Source organism: Coptis chinensis, chromosome 1, assembly GCF_015680905.1.
Source record: "Coptis chinensis isolate HL-2020 chromosome 1, ASM1568090v1, whole genome shotgun sequence".
Taxonomy (NCBI): Eukaryota; Viridiplantae; Streptophyta; class Magnoliopsida; order Ranunculales; family Ranunculaceae; genus Coptis; species Coptis chinensis.
Window position 1 is genome coordinate 33,897,116 of NC_141456.1, and position 21,161 is coordinate 33,918,276.

Below are 21,161 nucleotides of genomic sequence, written 5' to 3' on the forward strand. Positions count from 1 at the left end.
TGAGCGTTGTTTTCTTGATCGGCGGGATCTATGACTATCTGAAAATAACACGAATAACCATCAAAAAGCGGTAATAGGCATGACCGGCTAAGCGTTCGACATCGATCGATGAATGGAAGTGGAAAGTGATCCTTCACAGTGGCGGCATTAAGTTTGCGATAGTCGATGCATATTAGCCATTTCTTGCGGGATCTGGCGGAAATGCATTCATCTTTATCATTTAACTGGGCCCGTAATGCCCGTTTCTTTGGAACTTCGTGCCGCAGGGACTCACCTGAACACTATCGAGATAGGGTAAATAATACGCATCTAGTAATTTTAACACTTCTTCTCATACCACATCTTTCATGGTAGGGTTTAGGCGTGTTTGTGGTTCCATGACGCGTCTTAGCATTTTCTTCAGGTGTATCACGATGGGTGCACATTAGGTTGATACCTTTAATGTCATCGAGGACCATCGATAGCGAGCGATGTTGTTGAATGACATTAATTAAAAGCGAGCTTCACGATCGTCGGTCAATTGTGAAGAAATAATAATGCGGGTGGCGACCATCGGCATCAAAGGCATGCGTATTTTAATTCGAAGGAAGTGGTTTTAATTGGGGGGTGGGCGAGTGGGTATTAAAGATTCTTGAGGAAGGTCATCATCCATGTAGTAAGCAGAGGATGATCATCAAGTTACTAGACATCAACATTTGTAGGGTCGATTAATGAAGTGCGACTCACAATAACTCATTTACTTAGTTTTGTATAATCATCGTCCTCAAACTTCGAGTAAGCTAAAGGAAAGAAATTGGTACACTTCATCCTCGGGGAAAGAGTTTGAGAAATACTCTTCTTGGAATCTTCAAATCCTGTTGACTTCACCATCGATGTCGGGCTCACGGAATTTGTTTCATTAACTTGAACCATTCACCTCGCCGAAAAAGATTTCGAAGGACATGGTCATGGAACCATCTCGGCGGTTAATAAGAGCATTAGCGATTGGCAAGGAGCGGACGTCCTAAAATGATAGGAATAGAATCACAAGCAACTTACGTATCCAAAATAACAAAGTCTACCGGGATAGAAGAAATCTTGGACTTTACAAGGGCGTTTTCCGCAATTCCTTTTGGATACTTTATGGAGCGATCTTGCTAAGCTGTAGAGTCATGGTGGTAGGTTTGAGTTCATGAAGACCTAATTGTTTAAATAAATAATATGGAAATAAGTTCCGCTAGCTCCCTAGGTCCCAATAAACGATGGCCGTGTATTTGTCACCCTAAGGTGCATGGAACCAGTTAGTCGACCGGGGTCCTTGTATTTTACAATACCATGATTGATGTTTCTGATGGTCTTTGTTCTTGCTTTATACTTTTGGTTCAGTTCAAATGAACCTAATGATTCTAAATTACAACTGGGGTTCATTTCATTTTTCCATGCTGTGCTGCACCTAGTTGATCTAGTTTACAATTGGTAGAAATCTGTGTTTCTCACCAAAAAAATAATCCATGACATTTAGATTTTTTTATGTAATTGATTCTTCTTTCACCATTTCAGTACTGTTGCTATATGCCTATATGTGCTTATTGAATTCTATTCTGGATCATCAAAATTGTATAACAACAGATTTGCTCTGGATATGCATTATAGGTGCAAATGGAGCTTCTTTTGTCATGGTTGATAAAACCATAAATCCAAGGGATGGGTGCCCAGCTCTAATTATTCAGGGTATTTCCTAGTGATTCTTTGAGTTATGTTGGAATCTTTACATTATACTTTTACCACTAGATATGTTCCCATTATAATACTTGTGTGTCTGAACTTGGTACTTGGCGATAAGAAGATGATGGAGGTGGAATGGACCCAGAATCAATGTGCTGTATCAGCTTTGGTTTTTCAGATAAGAAATCAAAGTCTGCCATTGGACAATGTAAGAATGTTATACTTGTCCTTTTACATGTAGTTTTGCTCATACTTGCTTATTTTATATTTAATTGTGGGCTTGTAGCCTTTCAGATGGAAATGGCTTTAAGACAAGCACTATGAGACTTGGAGCAGATGCTATTGTTTTCAGCCGCCACACTTCTAACAGGTTTGATTGCTATCTTTGTTTAATTGAATCTTAGATCTTTTTTTTGCTTGGCTGTCTCCCATAAATCAAGAGGTGCATGACAATTTTTTGAGCATCTTCAAAAACCTCAGAACACTCAAGAAGTAGCATCAACAAACAACAACTGAACTCATCTATTTATATGGAAAATAAATCATGAAACCGCAGATTCCCAAGTGCGGTTCCCCTAGACCAATTGTACAGTGTTTCTATGGTTTCCTGTGCCCATTGACTTCTATCTTGTTTTGGTTATACAGATTTTTACTTGATAATCATATTACTTTTGTTAATATTGCTAACTTTTCTATTGTAGTTTTAGTGTTAGCCAGTTCTCTTCTGGATGTTGTAATAAAAATTCTTGAACAACTTCCCTAATTTTGCAAATGAGAACTGAAATCTGCCATGTATTTGAACTTTAATTTTGTATAGATGTTGAAGTTCTACTTCGCACATGTCTATTTCCGACACGCTTCACTGATTTAGGTATTTTAATAACCTGTATTTCTCTGTTATCAGGACATTGACTCAAAGTGTTGGTCTCCTTTCTTACACATTTTTGAGGCAAACAGGACATGATAGAATAGTCGCACTGATTGGGGTGTAGTTTCCCTATATTTTTGTTGATGTTTTTAAGTTTTTTGTTATTATGGTTAAGTATTAATGTATTTATCTCGACTAAAAAATGTAGACGGGCCGGTACAATAAGGGTGAGAGAGGGGATCGCCTAGGGAGTAAGCAAAGGAAAGAACAAATTGATACAAATATCCGTAAATGCATTTGTTTCTATATACAGTTTTTAGGGACCCTCTCTAACATGTGAAGTTTGTCCGAAGTCAAAGAGAAGTTGGCCTTTGTCAAAATGTAACTTATAGTTGAATGATTTCTTATTCCCTCAAGTTTTATTTCAACTTATCAAAGGAATGGAGGAATGTAATGATTTTGAACCAATCTATCCCGTTCATTGTTGTGAACTTGGAAATCAAATCTCCCCAACTAGAATGTTTTTATTACACCTGTGTGTGCAGCTAAGTCACGAGGAGAAGCCTACATCAACACCCCACACTGAAAAAATGTGTCGACACGGATACGTGTGTAGACATGGATAAAAACATCAGATCAGTGCAAAATGTTCTTTAACACCACTAAAATCGGAGGGAAAATTTAAATAAAAATGCCTATTAGGTAATTAAAGCAAAGAAATATCCCAGAAATATAGTATTACTATTCTCTTTAAAATAAAAATCTGTGGTAGAAAATTAGAAACTTTATTAAAAGGGACTCAAAGGTCAAATTTTGCCAGCAATAACATTTTTTTAGCCTCCTAAGAAATTGCATGAATAATACTACATAAAAAAATATAGGAAATGGGTTTTTGTCATGGTTTTGCCAAGATGGTCAATAATTTTTCTATATAAAAAATACTACTATTGGTGTCCCCGTGTCGTTTCCCACAACTTGTTGTGTCAGACACTCCGTATTCGTGTCGGTGTCATAGAGTGACTAAAGTCAACCTAGTCAAACATGTGGTCAGTGTTTCACGGAGTGACTAAAGTCAACTTAGTCGACCTATTTAAACATGTGGTCAATGTCCCCTTTGGTTTTAGTGAAAATTTTACTTAGACATATATAGAGGAATGAGTTCCCATTCTCCTCATCGCCTACGGACCATATGCAAGGAACTTCCCTGGTGGGATACCAGGACCAGCTCCACGGCGACACTGAAGGGTGCGTCATGGGTTCCCGGATAACTCTAGGACAGGTCTAGGGGCGAGCTCAGTTGGAGCCTGATTACATGGGTCCGTTGGGTAGAGAGGTTTCTAAATACCATGTCCTAGCGCGTTATGCCTTGTTGCTCGGTCGAGTGTGTCATCATCACATCCCTCGTTGCAATGAGGTATTGGCTTTCCAATCTCAAGATATGAGACAAGTGTGCTTAGTCTGCTCTCAGGTTTACCCGAGGGATGGATTTGACTGTAGGTAAATGGGGTAACCTTCAGTCTTGGCTATCCATGAGAATACTTGAGCACCAATGCTTATCATGCTTGTATTGGTCGAGCTGCACGATCATGTGCGCCAAGACGATCACCTCCCAGCACATGTGTGCTTCAGGGCGTAAGTTACAATCGGGTAGTGATACATGTGTCCGTGTCAATGTAACTTAGCTGTGCAATGCCTTGTAAATTTTGTTATATGCTTCATTTGTACCTATATTATTCTCAGAGTGAAGGTTTTTCCTTTGATAATTAGTTGTTTATTGTTCTTTCAGGATTTAATATGCATTAAAGTGATGTTCACTTTGTGGGTTGCAGGTTGATTATGAGTTTGAGGCATCAACTGGCAAATTAAAAGCCTAAGCTCCTATAGGCATGCAGAGCATTTTTCATCTAATATGTCTATGCTCTTACAGTGGTCACCATATGGTACAGAATCTGAGTTGCTGAAGCAAGTAAGCATGCAAATCATTTTTGGTTATGGCTTTATTGTGTAAATTGACCAGAAGTGTGAGTGTTGGAGTCAAGTTGTTGTTTTTAGTCCACCGTTTTAGTCAAGTGCCTCTTGAATGTATTGCTTAAGTTCATTGGAAATGGCTTCATCATTTAGACTGTTCAACATCCATCATGTTTTAGTTTCCTTTCAAGTCATATTCCTGGTCAAAGATCGGGAGAGACATTTCTTTTGGTAGTTTTTTTTTTGCTGTGATTCTTTCATGGGCAGCCTGTTGTAACTTTCTTGGTGTCGTTTAGTGTTTATGTGGTCTCCCTCTTGTTGGTTTTCTTCAGTTTTTTCATGCTTGCTTTGTAGTGTAGGATATCACATCCTGCTTATCTCTTATTAGTAGTCCATGTCTTACCTAAAGTAGAAAGAGAAAAAGAAAAGGAAAAAAGAGAAAAGCATGTGCAAGAACATTCGCATTCCAAAAGGCACTTAATCCTGGAATTACATGTACACTTTTTGGAGGTGTTCCACCATGTGCCAAATTTGTCTGTGTGGATGAACTATAGGCATAGTCAAGCACTCATTGGCAAATTGACAAGCATTTGTATATATGTTTGAGTTGTCACTTAATTTGTCTACTTGTGTAGCAGTTACATTCTTCCAGTTCGAGCCTGTTGCACCATAGGATGTTATATATATATGCTGGGTGAGTGTGTGTGCGAATAGGTTCCATTTACCAGTCTTTATACAATGTTTTATTCAGTCCCTCCCACCGCACCCTACAAGGTGAATTAAGGGATGACATTTTGTGGATGAAATGTTCCCACCATGGAGACGGTCTTCCACATGAGCTGATTGTTTGTGGAGTCGATCTCCATGGCATATAGAACACATCCACAAAAAATCAGCTCCTAATTCATTGTTTTTAAGGAGTTTTGTATTAAACATTGTATAAAAAAAGTTGTATAGGTTTTGTGTTAAACGGTGTCTGTCATTTGTGCATGTTTTCTATGGGGTTGGTGTGAACAGTTGGGTCGAGTTAGCATGATTGTCTTCGTCTGAACCATGAACATAGTTCTATGAAAAGATTAACGCACCAGAGAAGTTCATGGGATCTAGGAGAGAGTTAAGCTAGCAAAGTTGGTAAAACCTTTGGGTGATGATACCAGAGGTTTGGGGCTCGAACCCCGCCAGCATCAAAGAGTTGCTGATCTCATTTAAAACAGGCTTGCCAAAAAAAAGGCTAGAATCAATTTTGACTTTTCAGATTGTATTTCTCTTGATATTATTGATCTTCTCTTTCAACGGGAATTTCATCAGTATTACATTTCTGTATTAATGTTGCATTATGAGGCTTCATTTAAATCATACTGAATCTTGATGCAACTATTTTCTTTAAAATGTCTTATTTACTTTACTCTTGGATTCATTTGGCAGTTCGATAACATGGGACATCATGGCACCAAAGTTATTATTTACAATCTTTGGTTCAATGATGAAAGAAATTTAGAGCTTGATTTTGAATCTGACGCTGAGGTTAGCTATTCTCTAAAGCTTTTTTTTTTTACTAACTCTCTCCCCCCTCCTTCTATTGGAATATATAGTACTGATGATGATTTCTGAGTTGCTGGTTGTAGGATATTCTGATTACTGGAGCTCCTACAGTTGTTAAAACTTCTCACCAGGGAAAGATGATTACCCAACATCATATTGCTACCCGGTTCCCTTATTCCCTTCGTGTAGGTTCATTGTATAGTATTTGATAATCTCTACAGAAGTCCATTTCTTCTGCTAAACGTAGTTCTTATTGAATAACAGGTATACTCGGCCATTTTGTACCTAAAGGTACCAAAGCATTTCAGAATAATATTGCGCGGGAAAGTGGTTGAGCATCATAGTATTGCTAATGATCTCAAATTTCCCCAATGCATTTTGTACAAGCCTCAAATTGGTAAAGATCCAGAGGTTTGTGAATTGATATAGAATACTTGGTTTTTTGCTTGAATTGCAGTACGTTTCTTATATATCTGCTGAGGGTGGTATTTATCAACTTCAAAGCTATGCACTATTTTAATATAGTAATATTAACGTGGTTTGACTATTATCTACTGAGTTGACAGTGTTCACTCCACTGGATTCATGGTTCCTTGGGTTTGTCAATATGAAAAGGTTTTTCAACTTTTTCTATTTTTTAGTGAACACATATGCCAGCCAATCAACCTAAAATTAAAAGAAATTGGTTTCTGTAGAGAATATTTTATTGGCTCATGGGTCCTTGCCAATAGTAAGCATATGGGGAAGTGGGAACCATAAGAACCTTCATAAATCATAGTAGAAATGTTTTGTCTGCATGAGATGGTTTTTGATAATATAAGCCATTAAGCCTCATGCTCATGTCTTCAGTTAGTTACACTGCGTTTTTTTTTGGTTTTGCAGGCTGCAGTTATTACTACCATAGGGTTTTTGAAGGATGCTCCACATGTGAATATCCATGGATTTAGTGTCTACCACAAGAACCGCCTTATAATGGTAATTTCATGTACTTATGCACAATTACACACTTCAATGGGTCATTCTTAGGTTTTGAAAGAGAGTTTATTCAGAACTTTTCTTGCGAATACTCAAACTAACGCGACTTTAACAAGGTCAGGGGTATGACAATCAAATGAATTGAGAACTTAAACCCGACCTTGTTGAACATCAGGGGTAAGTTTTCAATTCATTCGATAGTCCCGTTATGAGTGTGTTGACTTTATTGTTCTCTTGATAGCTGTATCATGGACTTTTAGCGAGATTATTGGGAAGTTTTAAATAAAATGGAATAATGCTTTATGCTTGTGTAGTATAACGTGGAATATGAGAGGAGAAAAATTCCATTGCTTCCATCATGTTCCAGTGTCAGCTGGTGCCAGTGGTTTTTCCAGTTTGACAGTATATAATGCCTATGACTCTATGAGATTCTCACCGACTGTCCAGCATAATAGGAAGTCCTGGGGACTTACATTTACTCCCTTCTATAATTGCAATTGCATCTCAAACCTCTTTCGCTCTCTTTTTCCAATTGTCCGTTCTCTGGCAAATAGATTTTTTCCAACAGTTGACTCGTCCATGGTAGGTCTGGATATGCAAGGCCATACAACAAATCTGGATAAATCTCACAATTCCCTCTTTAAGCTCTTCTCTTACCGCACTTCCTTACCCGTAATCCAAACATATTCAAGTGGATAACTCTATTTCTAACTGTAGCAATTTGGTGGAGAAAGCGAATGCATTTTCGTTCTCAATGTCAGTCTTGACAAAACATTTTTCATTTCCATCATATCTCCTCCTTTCTCGCCATTCTCTCAAACTTTAAAGAGATTTATTTTATTTCGCTCTACAGGGACTTATTTATCCTCTTCTTCCTTGAAATCGAGCTCCCTAGTCATCTTAAGTAGTTCTTCTTTTCCTCAAGATAAACAATTTTATCTGCTATTGGTGCTAACTTTCTATTTTGGGAAGGTTTATTACTCTAGTTGTCTGAATTCTGACGTGGGCATTTTTTATCCACATATAAGCTCTTCAAATAACAAACAATGTCATAAATCTTTCTCCAGTTCTCTGAATTCTGACATGGGCAATTTTTTTTTTCTCTCCATCTTTCCTTTGTTTAGTATGTGAGGATCCGTTGTCGGCCTTTTATGTTGTTGAGACAGCAAATCCTTATGGATGTTCTCCTGCGTCAATAGTTAATGAATTTCACTTTCAGCAATATGCAGGATGAATCATGCGAGTCATTAATTAGTAAGAAGTAATGTGTCCCTATAATTGTCAGTTCAGACCAAATTTATCTCCCTTTTGATGTCATGTAGATTTTCTTGTTTTATTGACATTGAAGAGCAGGGACATTTATCTCACTCTTTCTCCATAACTTCTTTGCAGCCATTTTGGCGTGTTGTGAGTCAGAGCAACAATAGGGGCAGGGGTGTAGCTGGTGAGGAAACTTTTTGCTTCTTTTTCCTGTTGCATATTTAAGGATTTGATTGACCATAAAACTTAAATCCATGTTTAAAATTCACTTTACTGAATATTCTAATAGTGTTTGTTAGGTGTACTGGAGGCCAATTTCATTGAACCTACTCATAATAAGCAAGATTTTGAGAAGACATCTCTTTTTCAAAAACTTGAAGCCCGTTTGAAGGACATGACGTTGGAATATTGGTAAGTTAAATAAAATCTTTTGAAGCACATTTATTGTGCTATGTGTTTGATCATGTAGCAGAAATCTTTCTCTAATCTTTGTGACACATTCAAGCGCACTTATTTTTTGTGACCCTTGAGGTCTATCTTTAATCTAGTAATCTTATGCTATTGTCGTTATTGTCATTCTCTTTTTGCCTGTTAGTCGAATTTCATTAAATACACAAAATATGGAACTGATCAAGTACATGCTTTACTTCTTACCTGATCAAATTTTCCTGTAATTCTGTAGGGATTATCACTGTGGATTAATTGGGTATCATCAACCTAAGAAGTCTCCCACAGCACGGACTCCTCCATCTAAAGCAGTCAGTGGACTGCAACCTGTAACAATGACTCCCAGTTCTCCGGCTCTTGATAGTTCAAGATTAGCTTCCGGAGGTAGATCGTTTAGAGATTCTCCCAGCGTTCTCTCTCGATCTTCTGGCGGAAGACCAGGGGAGGCTCTTGCAAACAATCAAACCAGCTCTGCACCAGGTAAATGTACAAATAGACAATACTGTGGGGAGAAACAAATTTATTTGTTTATTTATTCTATTCATAAAACACAAACAGGAGTAAATATGAAGAGGAAAAGACAAGGTAATGTGATCGAGAATGAGGGAGTGAAAAGACAAGCAGGACCAGGGGCAGATTGTGTCAGCGGTCAGAGGCATATTTGGGAAGTACAGGTACCATATGAGATTTCAGTTCACATTCTGAATTCACATCCCTTGATTGAACTCTACACAATGAGTAGTTCATGGGCTGATTTTTTGTTGAGATGATTTCCCCACCATAGAGATCATTCCACAAAAAAGTCAGCCCATTTAAAGATGTCTAAAACTGTTAAATGAATGTTAAATTTAAATACAACTTTGACAAGTGAGACATCTTCAAATGAGCTGATTTTTGTTAGGATCATCCCCATGGTTGGACGATCATCTTTTGTCTTTACCCAAAAGAAAGAAGATTGTCCCGACTTTGGATGCCGTAGTCTGACATACACATGCAAGGATGCACACATCCGAAGTGGCACCTCAAGTATGAGGATTCGTACCTAGGGTAGTAAGTAATAACTCACCCACTCTAGCTTGTTAATACACGAGAGGCTTCCTGGTTGCACCAACTGAATTGGAGTTTATGAATGGTCATATGGGCCTGTATCCAGAATGGATTCTTAAACATCATATCGTATTTGATCCACTTTGAAGTCTTAAAACATAGAGCAAATTATGACAATGCATTCTTTGGCTTGTTTCAGACTTCAGTAGTTTCTAAAATGGTTAGCAGTATTAGAAGATAGAGGGTGAACATCTTCTTCACGTTTGTTTCCCTCTCTTTCTGCAACCCCTCCTCTAAATGTATCAGGATGGTACACTCATAATATGTGGTCCTATGGGGTGCCAACGTAGTTCGCATATCCTAGAATCACATAGTTGCTCTTCCTACCACCTTTAGCTTAGCTGTATACTTGTCCTGTACGTTAGTAAAAGTTTTCCATTAAAAGAAAGGTGAAAGATGGTCTCTAGAGCGCCAAAATTGTTTTAGAGCTATTTATGTCCCAGAGACGCAAGGTAGTCTGGGGGGGGGCATTTTGAGAAAGGTACCTGTTTGTACACCTCATAGTATATGATCTTTGTCTGGACATTTTCTCAGCTTACATTGTTGTAAATGTTGGTGTTTTTCAGAGACCCTTTGGCAGCTCTAGTTTCTGTCAAAAAATTTAGTCTTAGACTACTACAAAACCTTATCTCATTAGAAATAGAGGAATGACAAATTTGATCTTTAAAATCATTAACTGTTTACATGATTCTTGGAGGAACTTAATTTGGATCCGGCTCATATGGTTTTGTGTCTAAAAAATCAGTTTCTGTGTACATGCTTTTGGAAGACCTTAAACTTAGACAAATTTTGTGTATTACTTACTGTGTTTCTCTTACCTTTGGGGGAATTCTGTTGTGTCTTCTCTTTTATTAACTGATTTACTGAGAATTTTCTCTACTGATTCTTTCCATGTCTTGTTGATAGCCTGTGAATGGTACTGAGAACCAGTTGCTTGACGAGGAAGCTGAAAGCCTAATACAAGAAAACAGGAAGCTACAAGCACAGTAAGCACAGAACAGTATATTTGGCTTTAGAAAGCTTGTATTATGTTTCCTAAGTACAATTTTTGGCTGCATTGCATATAAATAATGTTTTCAGCAGCAAACTAAATAAAATCTGGACACCGTCCTAAGAAGTGATTAACTGGCCCCACATGGAATATTGATGAACAGTTGAACACAGTAGTTTAAGTTTGTCTTTCAGATTGCCGTTTTTGAAAAATCTTAATTGCTTTCATGTTCTTCTATACAGGTGTTTGGAGTACGAGAAGAGGGAAGAGGAGCTTAATCTTAAGGTAATTTACCTGAAATAGACATAACTGAACTTGAGTAGCTTGTCACAGGGCTGTCTACTGCGTGTAAACCTGATGCAGCAGTCTCAGAGCGACATGTTTATTAATATGATAAATCAAGTGAAATTCTTAAGTGTGGCATGGGCTCTCCTTGTTATAGCCATTATGGTTTCCATTTGCCAGACTACTATCTGCATCATGAGAGTTGTGCTGTTTATGTGGAAGAGCACCCTAGGAGTTGGATTAGGGCCATACCCGAGTCTTTCTAATGAATACTAATATTTTGATTTTTTTTTTTTTTTTTTGTGTAAATTAAAGGCTGTGGTGCAGTTTTCCTGTCCACATTCATAATGACTTGAGAAGATAAGAACTGAAGGACAATATGATGTATGGGAACACTGTGCACCATGGCCTTTTGGGGTTAGGAAATATAACTAATAAGATTATAAGAACACCTTTCTTGTGAGACAATGTTCTCATATGCACCGAAATCTACAACAGACAATGCTTACTTATCATTTTAATTCATTGATAGGTGGAACAGCTCAAAATTGAACTACTTGAGGTCCAGCACGAGTATGCAAGGCTGTTGTCTGAATCAAAAGCATTGGAAGACGCTGTGAAGAATGAGAAAATGTAAATTATACTCTTATCGGGTTCATATTTTACATCTGTAACATATCTTATGAAGTTTTGTTGGAAGCTTGTCTATAAAAAATGTCACCCTTTGAACGGGTACGTAGATAAAGGTCCCCCCTAGGCACTAGGAGGTAGTTAACAATCTGTTTGGGGATTCCACATTTTGCCTTACTGTAAGATTGTAAAGTGTAAATGAGAAAATAGACGGAGAAAGAAAAAAGCGATTAAGGAAAAAAGTTATACGTTAGTCATCTTTTGTATATTTTTGCTATATATAGCATCCACATGCAGTATATTTTTTGCTATACTTCTTGTTTCTGAACAGAGATGTCGGATTTGAAGTCATTTGAGCTGTCAATACTCATTTCCAGTTTCGTGTACATGTGTAATATGCGAAATCCCTGAATGTAATCAGAATGATGTTCCACACTACTAATTCAAAAGTTAAACCGGTTACTTGTAACCATCTTAGTTGTTAATCATTGCTATTTTACTTCAATCTCTTCGTCAACATAGGATTATCTGGTCTCATCACCTGTACACAGGCCTTCGTATTTAACGAGCGTCTCAGCTTCAGACCACTTCTTTCGTTTCTTTGTTAAGGCATAATGTTCGATTAACTCGAAAGTAGTTACTATGACTAGTATACTGTATGGCTGGGGAGTGAGCGGTCCGCATACCCCTTTCTGCCACCACTCACTCAATTAGTTGCCACTTGCCAGATTAGCCTGCAAATATCGGTTACTCCTTACAACAGTCCAGTTTACAGTCAGTTGGCAATTTGGCACTATCCAGAGGCCAGAGCTATGGTAATTACAACTCATATTTACGTTGTGTTTGAATAAATAAATTGTTGTAAAATTGAAAAGGAAAGGATTTGATCATTGGAATTAGTACCAAAAAAGAAACTTCTTGGGGGCGGGGCTGTTATGTTATGTTCAAAACCTCTTACTTTTAGGGTCTTCATCGTCTTCATCCTCAACCTCTACTGTTTTGTTTGTATTGTATGGCACACTGTATCCTAAGCGGTTACTATTGAAAAAAGAAGAAAATAAAAAATGGGTGAACTTTGGTGTGATGACCGGAGACCATCCTCATCAAAACCACGGCTTAATTACGTGTAATTTGTTTCATTGCCTATCATTAGCTGTCAATGCATCGGTTTGGATGCTCCGAAACCAAACCATAATATAATTGGGTACTCGAAACTGAAACGAACTGATAATATTATATTTTATCTTAAATCAAATCAAATTGATAATATATGTTGCAAATCAAAACTAAATTGATTCGAACCGAACGGAAAACTATAAAATCAATTAAATCTTAAATTAAATCGATTAATTTCAGCCACTACAATTGATAAAATTTATACAAAATTAATCATAAATATTACGAAAATACCATCTTATTAGTTCGGTAGAGAGCACACCAGAAATTAGGGGTGTAATAATGGACGGGCGGGCGGTCAATCGCAGGAGCCAAATAGTGGGTCGGGGCGGTCTAGAGGATACAAATCTAGTGATCCCGATGGGGCAGGAACAACAGGTTGAAGTGTTATGTTTTAAGTACCATTATCCGGCCTGTTGGGTCACTTTTACTGGTTTTTGGGCGGGTCATCCGAAGTCGGTGGAAATATCATTTTAACCCAATTTCACCTAAAAACTTTCTAATTGAAATAATATATTTTCAATTCACAACATAGAAAAAAAATAAATCAATCAATAAAAATAAACAAAAATAAAAAACTTGAACTTGAACCCAAAACCATATATGTAAATTTGAAACTTTTTTTCTACGATTTATCATTTGTAAATTGATTATTTTTCATAGCATGATAAAATGAAGATGAGAGCTCGAGGATCTATGGTACTAAACAATAAAATATAAACTAAAATAAGAATTCGAAATTAATACAAGGATGAATGATTCATTTTCTCCAAAATTTGAAAGTTAAATTTGAACTTTTGATATTTGCCCAATGTTCAAACTTGAATATTTGAAATTGATGTTGAACTCATAAGTTTGTGCTTATATCTTTCAAATTCCTATAAAAGTTAAAATAAAATATAAACAAAATACAAAAATATTAGAGTTGAGTCTTGAAATTTTGCGGGTCAACGGAGTCGGGTCAATGACTTTTGACACGGTGCAGGTCGGGTGGCCTGACGGGTCGGGTTTGAACATAAAATCTACACCCATAGCCCAACCGCGTAAAAACGGTGGCGGGGCGGGGTAGAGCGGGCCTGTTTTTGGGTCGGTGTGGATTTGGGTGGCGGGTGAAGACCGGGTACCCTACCGGATGATGAGTCAACGGTTTTTTTAAACCAAACCAATATCTGATATGTACTCAAAATTAAACTCATTAGTCATTACCGAACTAAAACCGAATTACCAAAACCTAAACTGCTTTTGATTGGTTTGGTTCGGTTCGGTTATCGGACCCATTGACAGCCCTAGCCATTACACACCAAATTAGGACTAATAATAGGCGGTACTTAGCACATATATGATATATCAAAAAATCAACTCGTGCTACATTTTAAGCTTTTAACCTTATTAAGTACCTAAAAAAATATAATATGAGTCCTATTACTAACGGACCCTATATTGTGTTGGGCAGACAAAAAAAAAAAAACAATTATTACAAGTTTGTCATTGGTCCCAAAAAATTCAAAAAAAAAAAACAATTATTACAAGTGTGTCATTGGTCCCAAAAAGTTGTTTTGTGTTGGGCACCTCCCAAACCAACGTGAATTTTAAAAGCTTTCGGCCTTTCTTCTATTTTTTTTTCTTCTCTTCCACCATCCTAAATTTTAAACCATGAAAACTATATCCTAACACTAACATTAAACACTAGGGCTGAATATGCATGTGTAATGCGATGGTGAATGAGAAAATTCGAAAACCCCAAACTTAAAACGACATTTGGAGTCGCTCGTTGTACAAACCAAATGGTGCGGTCACATCGTGCGATTGAGTCCAAAACGATGTGGTCATGTCGTTGGGATTTGGGCGTAAAAAATCCCCAATGATATGGCCACACCGCGTTTGGACTAAGTCTCCAACGATATGGCCACACCGTTTGACTAAGTCCCCAACGATATGACCACACACCGTTTGGGATTTGAACTTTGAAAAAATATAAAGTTCTATTTTTTGGCCATTGACCGGTGTGGGCATCGTTTGACATCGTTTTGGACCTAAGTCCCAAACGATGTGGCCATATCGTTTGAACTTAGTCCGGGCGGTGTGACCGCACCGCTTGGTTTGCACTGTCAACGACCTCACCCAAATGGTTATTTAAAATTGGGGTTTTCGAATTCAACTTTTGGGACCCGATGACACACTTGTAATAATTGTTTTTTTTTTTTTTTTTTTTGGAACTATCTCTACACTATATGATAGCCGGGTTTTCCTAACTAACTCCCACCATCGAACAGGAACCCCCCCCCCTTTTCAATTAGCCCCCACTGCTTTTATTCCACACAATCGAATCCATTGAAACCATACTACCTATCGATCTTGAAAGACCGGTTTGAAGACTGAACAAATGATGTGTAGCTCAGTTTGCATACTTGTAAATACCTATAATATAGGCTCGCATTTTAATATTGTTGTTGCCCCGCAACTTGCTACTCTATATTGTTGTTGCCCGCTGCCCAAAACCCTAATGTGTTTCACAACTTGTACCATTTGTTTTTGGTAACTAAGGCGTCACAATTTTAGCCGGCCCTAAGACCTCTGAAACCTTTATATAAGCCAACTTTCTAACGTATACTACACTCTCTCTCAAAGCCCTAATCTGTAGGGGCTGTAGCACCTCTATTCTTCGTAGTCTCTATTGTTTCAGAGTAAGATTTTTTGTAGTGTTTCCTTTGTCTTATTTTTAGGTGGTGGATGCATGTTATGTATCTAAACACTTTGTTAGATCCTATAGAGTATAGAGTCTGTTTAAATTTGGTTACCTAGATAACACAGAGATTTTATAACATATACCTCTAAAACTGCTGGAAGATTGCCAACTCCAATATTTAAACCATTTTTTTTATCTTAATTACAAAAGTAGATCAACAAAAACACGCTCCGACCACCATATAGATCAAGTTTTGTCCAGTGATGATGTCTTATATCGTTACATATAGAGCATTTTGAGGTGAGTGTAATTTGCGTCCTTGAGAGCTACCTATCTGTAGATTTATTTGTGTTTATTGATATTTTACGTGCAAATGACTTCCATCCGCATGTGAAAACAAGGTGAACAAAGCGGCCATAGTTTTGCACAAATTAATACGCAAAAGAGCTTTTTTCCTATAAGAGCTCTTGCTGTCTTCTAACTGGTTTACGTGAAATTATCACATAAATCTTGTTAAGTTTGTCAGCGAACATTTTCTTACAATAAAGTTTTGTACCCAAAAAAAAGTCGTCTGGAGGCTGGACCAAATAAAGGAAGAATCACAAAGAAGGTTTTTTTTTTTTTACAAGATTTTACTTGCCAATTAAAGGATGTTAGCAAGTTTATTCAAATCAAATTGAACCAGGGTCTGCGCCCAATTTTATTATGTCCATTTGACTTGAACAGAAACTGAGGGGGATTTCAGACACACAAATTCTTATGATGAGGTTGTCATCTTGTTATACCTAACTCTCCACCAATCCGTGATACACAATCCGTAAAATTTAATTGGTAACCCAGCATTGGCGTCAATAAGGCAGCTAAACGCATCATGTCTTTTGGACTTTTTGCATCTACTGATCTACACACCTTTTCACAAATTGTTACATCGGTCATGGGCTCTTGTGAGTATTGACACTACTTAAAGCCTTAAAGGGCATAAAGCTGAATATAAGGCAAGTTGAGTATTAAGTCTTGAAATAAAGTTTAAGCCCAAAGCTAAAAACAACCTCCAAGACTCAAGTGGCTCCACAACCTCATCCAGGCCTAGAGTCATTCTTGCTGGGCTTGTTTAAGGAATACCCTTGAGTAAATAAAAAGAGGCTATAACTCTTGGCACCATCCATTTTATGGTCTAGGCCCAGGCCCAGGTCCGTGAAGATTGGGAATCACTGTGGAGAACGACAGGCCTAGGTGTGTATTGGTGAAGAACACCGGCAATTGTATCAACGATTCAACTGAGAAAAACTAAAGCGAAGCGATAGATATAACTATATAAGAGCAAGTCCAATGGAATGCTATATGGGCTGCTAAATAGCCATATAGCATCCCAAACACCAAAATGTCATTTTAATGGGATTGTTAAAAGGGTTTTAAATTTGGAAACTGTTATAAACCAAGCCAAATGACGCCAATGCTAAGTCCCTGTGAACGGGCTTTTATTCAAGCCCGATCAACAAGCCGAATGAGTGAATGACTAGAAAAGTGACTAACAAGTGGCATTGATACAGACTACGGACACAGATAGACTGATGCACAATCAAGTCAAAAATAATCCAGTCTCTGATTTCTATACAGTTAAATTAAGGACTAAAATCTGTTATGGTAGTTTTGACTTTTGACAGTTGTAAGGACAACACGAGAACTGAAGAAACCACTGCATTAAGCAAGAACACAGGTACAAAGAATATGAAGTAAAGTAGAAAGAAAAAACGGTGAGAAATCTGGCTACACCAATGCATTCTCCTTGACACTCATGGTCGTCCTCAGATATGTTTCAGTTGACAACTCTTCTCCTTGTGAATTAACCAGAGTCATGGAACTCATCTTCCAGTACTTAACATTTTTCTTCTTTTCATGAATGGTATTTTGTTCTGTTCCATCACTATCTGAGCTTGAAATTGAAACTTTTTGCCAAGTACTCCATATCCTCAACATTATATAAAGCATTATACAACATATCAATGTTGAAGTGAACACAATGGCTACTACTATCCCAGCAACTGCAGTTTCTGATAGAGGTTTTTTACTTGAACTGGTTAGTCTCGAACATGACACCAATGGTTGGCCACAAAGGTCTTTGTTACCCAAAAAGGAACTCAGAGGGAACTGTGAGATTGTTGAAGGAAGCTGGCCTTGGAGTAGATTATTTGACAAGTTAAGAACATGGAGACTGGTTAGCTTTCCAAGTGATGGAGGGACTTCTCCTTGTAACTGGTTAAACGAAAGATTCAACCTCTCTAACTTAATAAGGTTTCCAAGTGATGAAGGGATCTCACCAGATAAATGGTTTCTACTGAGGTCTAGTATCACTTGTAAATCTGTGAGCATTCCTAGCTCAGTCGAGATCACACCCGTAAAGGAATTTTCAGAAAGTCTCAGTTCATAGAGCTTCTTACACTGCTGAAGTGTGGAAGGTAGTGATCCAGAAAGGTTGTTCTTCCGCAGATTAAGCACATTCAGAAAGGTAAGTTTTCCAATCTCCAATGGAATTTCACCTGAGAGTGTGTTACTATATAGTGAAAGCTTTAGTAAGCTTGAACAGCTTCCAAGTTCTGAAGGTACTGTTCCATTGAAGAAATTAGACGACATGTCTAGTTCTCCAAGAGCTTTCAAGCTTCCTAACCATGATGGTATGGTGCCTGTAAACTGATTGTCGTTGAGAAGGAGATGCTCCAATTGCTTACAGTTTAATAATTGTGGCGTCACTTCGCCTGTGAGGTTGTTCGATGATAAATCAAGGAAATTGAGCAAATTAAGTTGGCCAAACTCGGATGGGATATTCCCAGTGAAATGGTTGTGACCAAGACGAAGACGGGTCATATTTCTTGACGCTGCGAGTTTAACAGGGATGGGACCAGAGAAACTATTATTTGTCAAGTCCATTTTGATCAGAGTGCTCGAACCACAGAGAGGAAGAATACTTCCACCGAATCTGTTATGAGAAAAATTGACAATTGTGAGATTTTTAGAAGGAAAAGAGATTCGGGGAGTAGACCTTCGAGAGAATTGTTATAGAGAGTAACAATGCTCAGCTCAGAAAGGAATCTGAAAGTTGGTGGCAATGTTCCTGAAAGTTTGTTATCCGCCAAAGCCAAGGCTTGAAGATTCTTGCAGTAACCCAAGCTTGGTGGGATTGGGCCGGACAAGTCGTTCTGCCTTAGTTGAAGCACAACTAAGTTCTTAAGCCTCCCAATTGTGGCGGGAATGGGACCTGAGAAATGATTTCCAAAGAAGTCGACCTCGGTTAAGCTTGAACAATTCATTAGCTCCATTGGTATGGTTCCTGACATTTGATTTTCATAAAGAAAGAACTGACTTAGTTGCCACAGTTTTCCAATTTCCGTGGGAATGCTACCTGTGAGGCTGTTGTGGAACAGAGATAGAGATTCCAAATTGCTCATATTTCCAATCTCATGAGGTATAGACCCAGTGAAGCTGTTATTATTGAGCAGAAGGTCTGTGAGGTTCCCCAGGCTGTCTAGACCAGATGGTATCTCTCCGCCGAGGGCATTGTCAGAAAGGTCTAGTTGTTTTAGTGAAGAACAATTCATAAGCTCTGGTGGAATCCTGCCTGAGAGCTTGTTTCTTGCAAGAAATAGCTTATGCAAGTTTGAATTAGGGACGCAAATATTACTCAGGGATTTCTCCTGATAGAAAGTTATCAGAGAGAACTAGAGCCTCAATATTCTTGAGTTGTGCATTGAAGATGTTGATAGGTCCTGACAGATTGTTCCTTGATAAGTCGAGGGTGTTCAGCTGACTCAGTCGATTCAGCTCGAAAGGTATCTGACCACTCAATCTATTTCCAACTAAACTCAAGTACTTCAAATTGAACAGGCCACCAAGCTCAACTGGTATCAATCCAGAGAGACTGTTATTGGACAAGTTCAAAATCTCGAGTGTCTCGAGCTTTCCCATCGACATGGGAATTTCTCCTTCGAGCATATTGTTTTCAGCTGAGAAGAATTGAAGTTCTCCACAGGCACCAACATCTTGTGGTATGAGACCACTGAGGCTGTTTTCCTGCAAATTCAGAGATTTCAGATGCTTCAGTTTGCCAACTTCCATTGGAATGCTTCCATTTAATTGGCAATAACCAAGACCCAGTACTCTCAATTCGCTCAAATTACCAATACCAGGTGTAATTTCACCGGTTAACATGTTATCTCCTATTCTAAGAACTTGCAAGTTCTTCAAAAAGACCGATCTCAGCAGGAATCTTACCAGATATGAAATTTGAATACAGATGTAGTTCCTTCAGGTTTTCTAGCTGCCCGAGCTCAGGAGGAATAGTGCCGATAAGAAAATTTGATGACAAGTCGAGCGTTTGGAGCGAAATAATGTGTGAGACTTCAGGAGAGATAGAACCAGCTAGTCCTGATCCAGACAGGTTCAGGCTAACAACTTGAGTAAAATTCGCAGAACATTTTAGTCCATTCCAGCTGCATATATTGGCCCCTGGAGACCAACTATCAAGTACTCCTTCAGTATCAACGAACTTCGATTTGATTCTCAGAAACCAGTAAGTATCCGCAGAAGTATGACTGTATGTAACAGTAAGAACAACATATAGTACTGATAGAAACATCAAAAAACGGTTGTTCTTACTCCCCCACATTTTAGAATATAAATTTAAGAGAAGTCTATGAGCTTAATTATTATCATAAAATCAATGTCAAACTCGAGAGAAACAACAAGCAGAAGAAGCTAGGATTCGACACGTTTGTAAAGAGTAGGAAAGAAAGGAATGAATAAGAATTTGAATATAATGAAGAAGAACACAAGGTTTAAATTCTTAGGTGATGGAAGCATGCAGTTTATATAGTTATGCAGTGGCCTTGCTTGTTCGCTTGGGAAAGGGAGTTAGAATTGAAACAAAAAAGTAATTGACCTTTTACCAAAATAAATAGTTATAATAGTTTTCACATTAGACTATATAATTTGAGAAAACATATTAGGTAACTATAGATAGTTTTTCCTTTTTCTTTTCAAGGTTTTGGATTGTGAAACGGGAAGATCTATGGAGATAAGGTGGTGTAATGGGCATGGATGAAACTACGACAGATTAAAAAGTAGGGAAGGGCCACAGGCCACTTGTGCAGTTGTGCTCATCAGAGGTAATTCAAGAAGTAGTCTTTCTTCTAGTGCTAAGGTTGAGATTGGATGAATCACTCTTTTTCTCTCTGTGTGGAATTAAGATAGTGATGTTTTAAGTTTGTGTGTATGTACATGTATCTTTTCTTTCTCATTCTTCCCTTTTATCAATTTTCTGTATAAAGATTATCAAAGCCTATTCCAGAAGTTGAAGTAGCTAGGATTTGACTCTTAACAGATTTGCACAGATTTGCCAATTTCAACTAATTGGTTAAAAATCCATTAGCAGTTTTTTGAAGAAATATATACCTCACACCATAGTGCCATACACAACTACTTCATCAACATTCTTTAATCAAATTCAAAAACGATCAAACGGTAGCAAC

General features: G+C 37.8%; 2 protein-coding genes across 2 annotated transcripts; one reads left to right on the forward strand and one right to left on the reverse strand.

Annotated features, from left to right (window-relative positions):
• The first annotated feature begins 1,834 nt into the window (after positions 1 to 1,834).
• On the forward strand, positions 1,835 to 12,034 carry LOC147523595 (protein MICRORCHIDIA 6-like). Its single transcript, XM_086571610.1, has 15 exons — positions 1,835 to 1,912; positions 1,999 to 2,074; positions 2,609 to 2,692; positions 4,457 to 4,538; positions 5,966 to 6,064; positions 6,166 to 6,267; positions 6,347 to 6,493; positions 6,965 to 7,057; positions 8,450 to 8,501; positions 8,617 to 8,728; positions 9,000 to 9,244; positions 9,323 to 9,438; positions 10,778 to 10,857; positions 11,105 to 11,147; positions 11,680 to 12,034. The coding sequence occupies exons 1-15, from the start codon at positions 1,840 to 1,842 to the stop codon at positions 11,782 to 11,784; spliced, it is 1,509 nt and encodes a 502-aa protein (XP_086427736.1). The 5' UTR covers positions 1,835 to 1,839; the 3' UTR covers positions 11,785 to 12,034.
• Positions 12,035 to 17,162: 5,128 nt separating this feature from the next.
• Positions 17,163 to 20,558, reverse strand: LOC147523596 (uncharacterized). Its single transcript, XM_086571616.1, has 4 exons — positions 19,868 to 20,558; positions 19,492 to 19,704; positions 18,609 to 19,328; positions 17,163 to 18,576 (listed from the first exon to the last, which is right to left on the reverse strand). Exons 1-4 carry the CDS (start codon positions 20,297 to 20,299, stop codon positions 17,407 to 17,409), a joined length of 2,535 nt encoding a protein of 844 aa, XP_086427742.1. The 5' UTR covers positions 20,300 to 20,558; the 3' UTR covers positions 17,163 to 17,406.
• Positions 20,559 to 21,161: the final 603 nt, after the last annotated feature.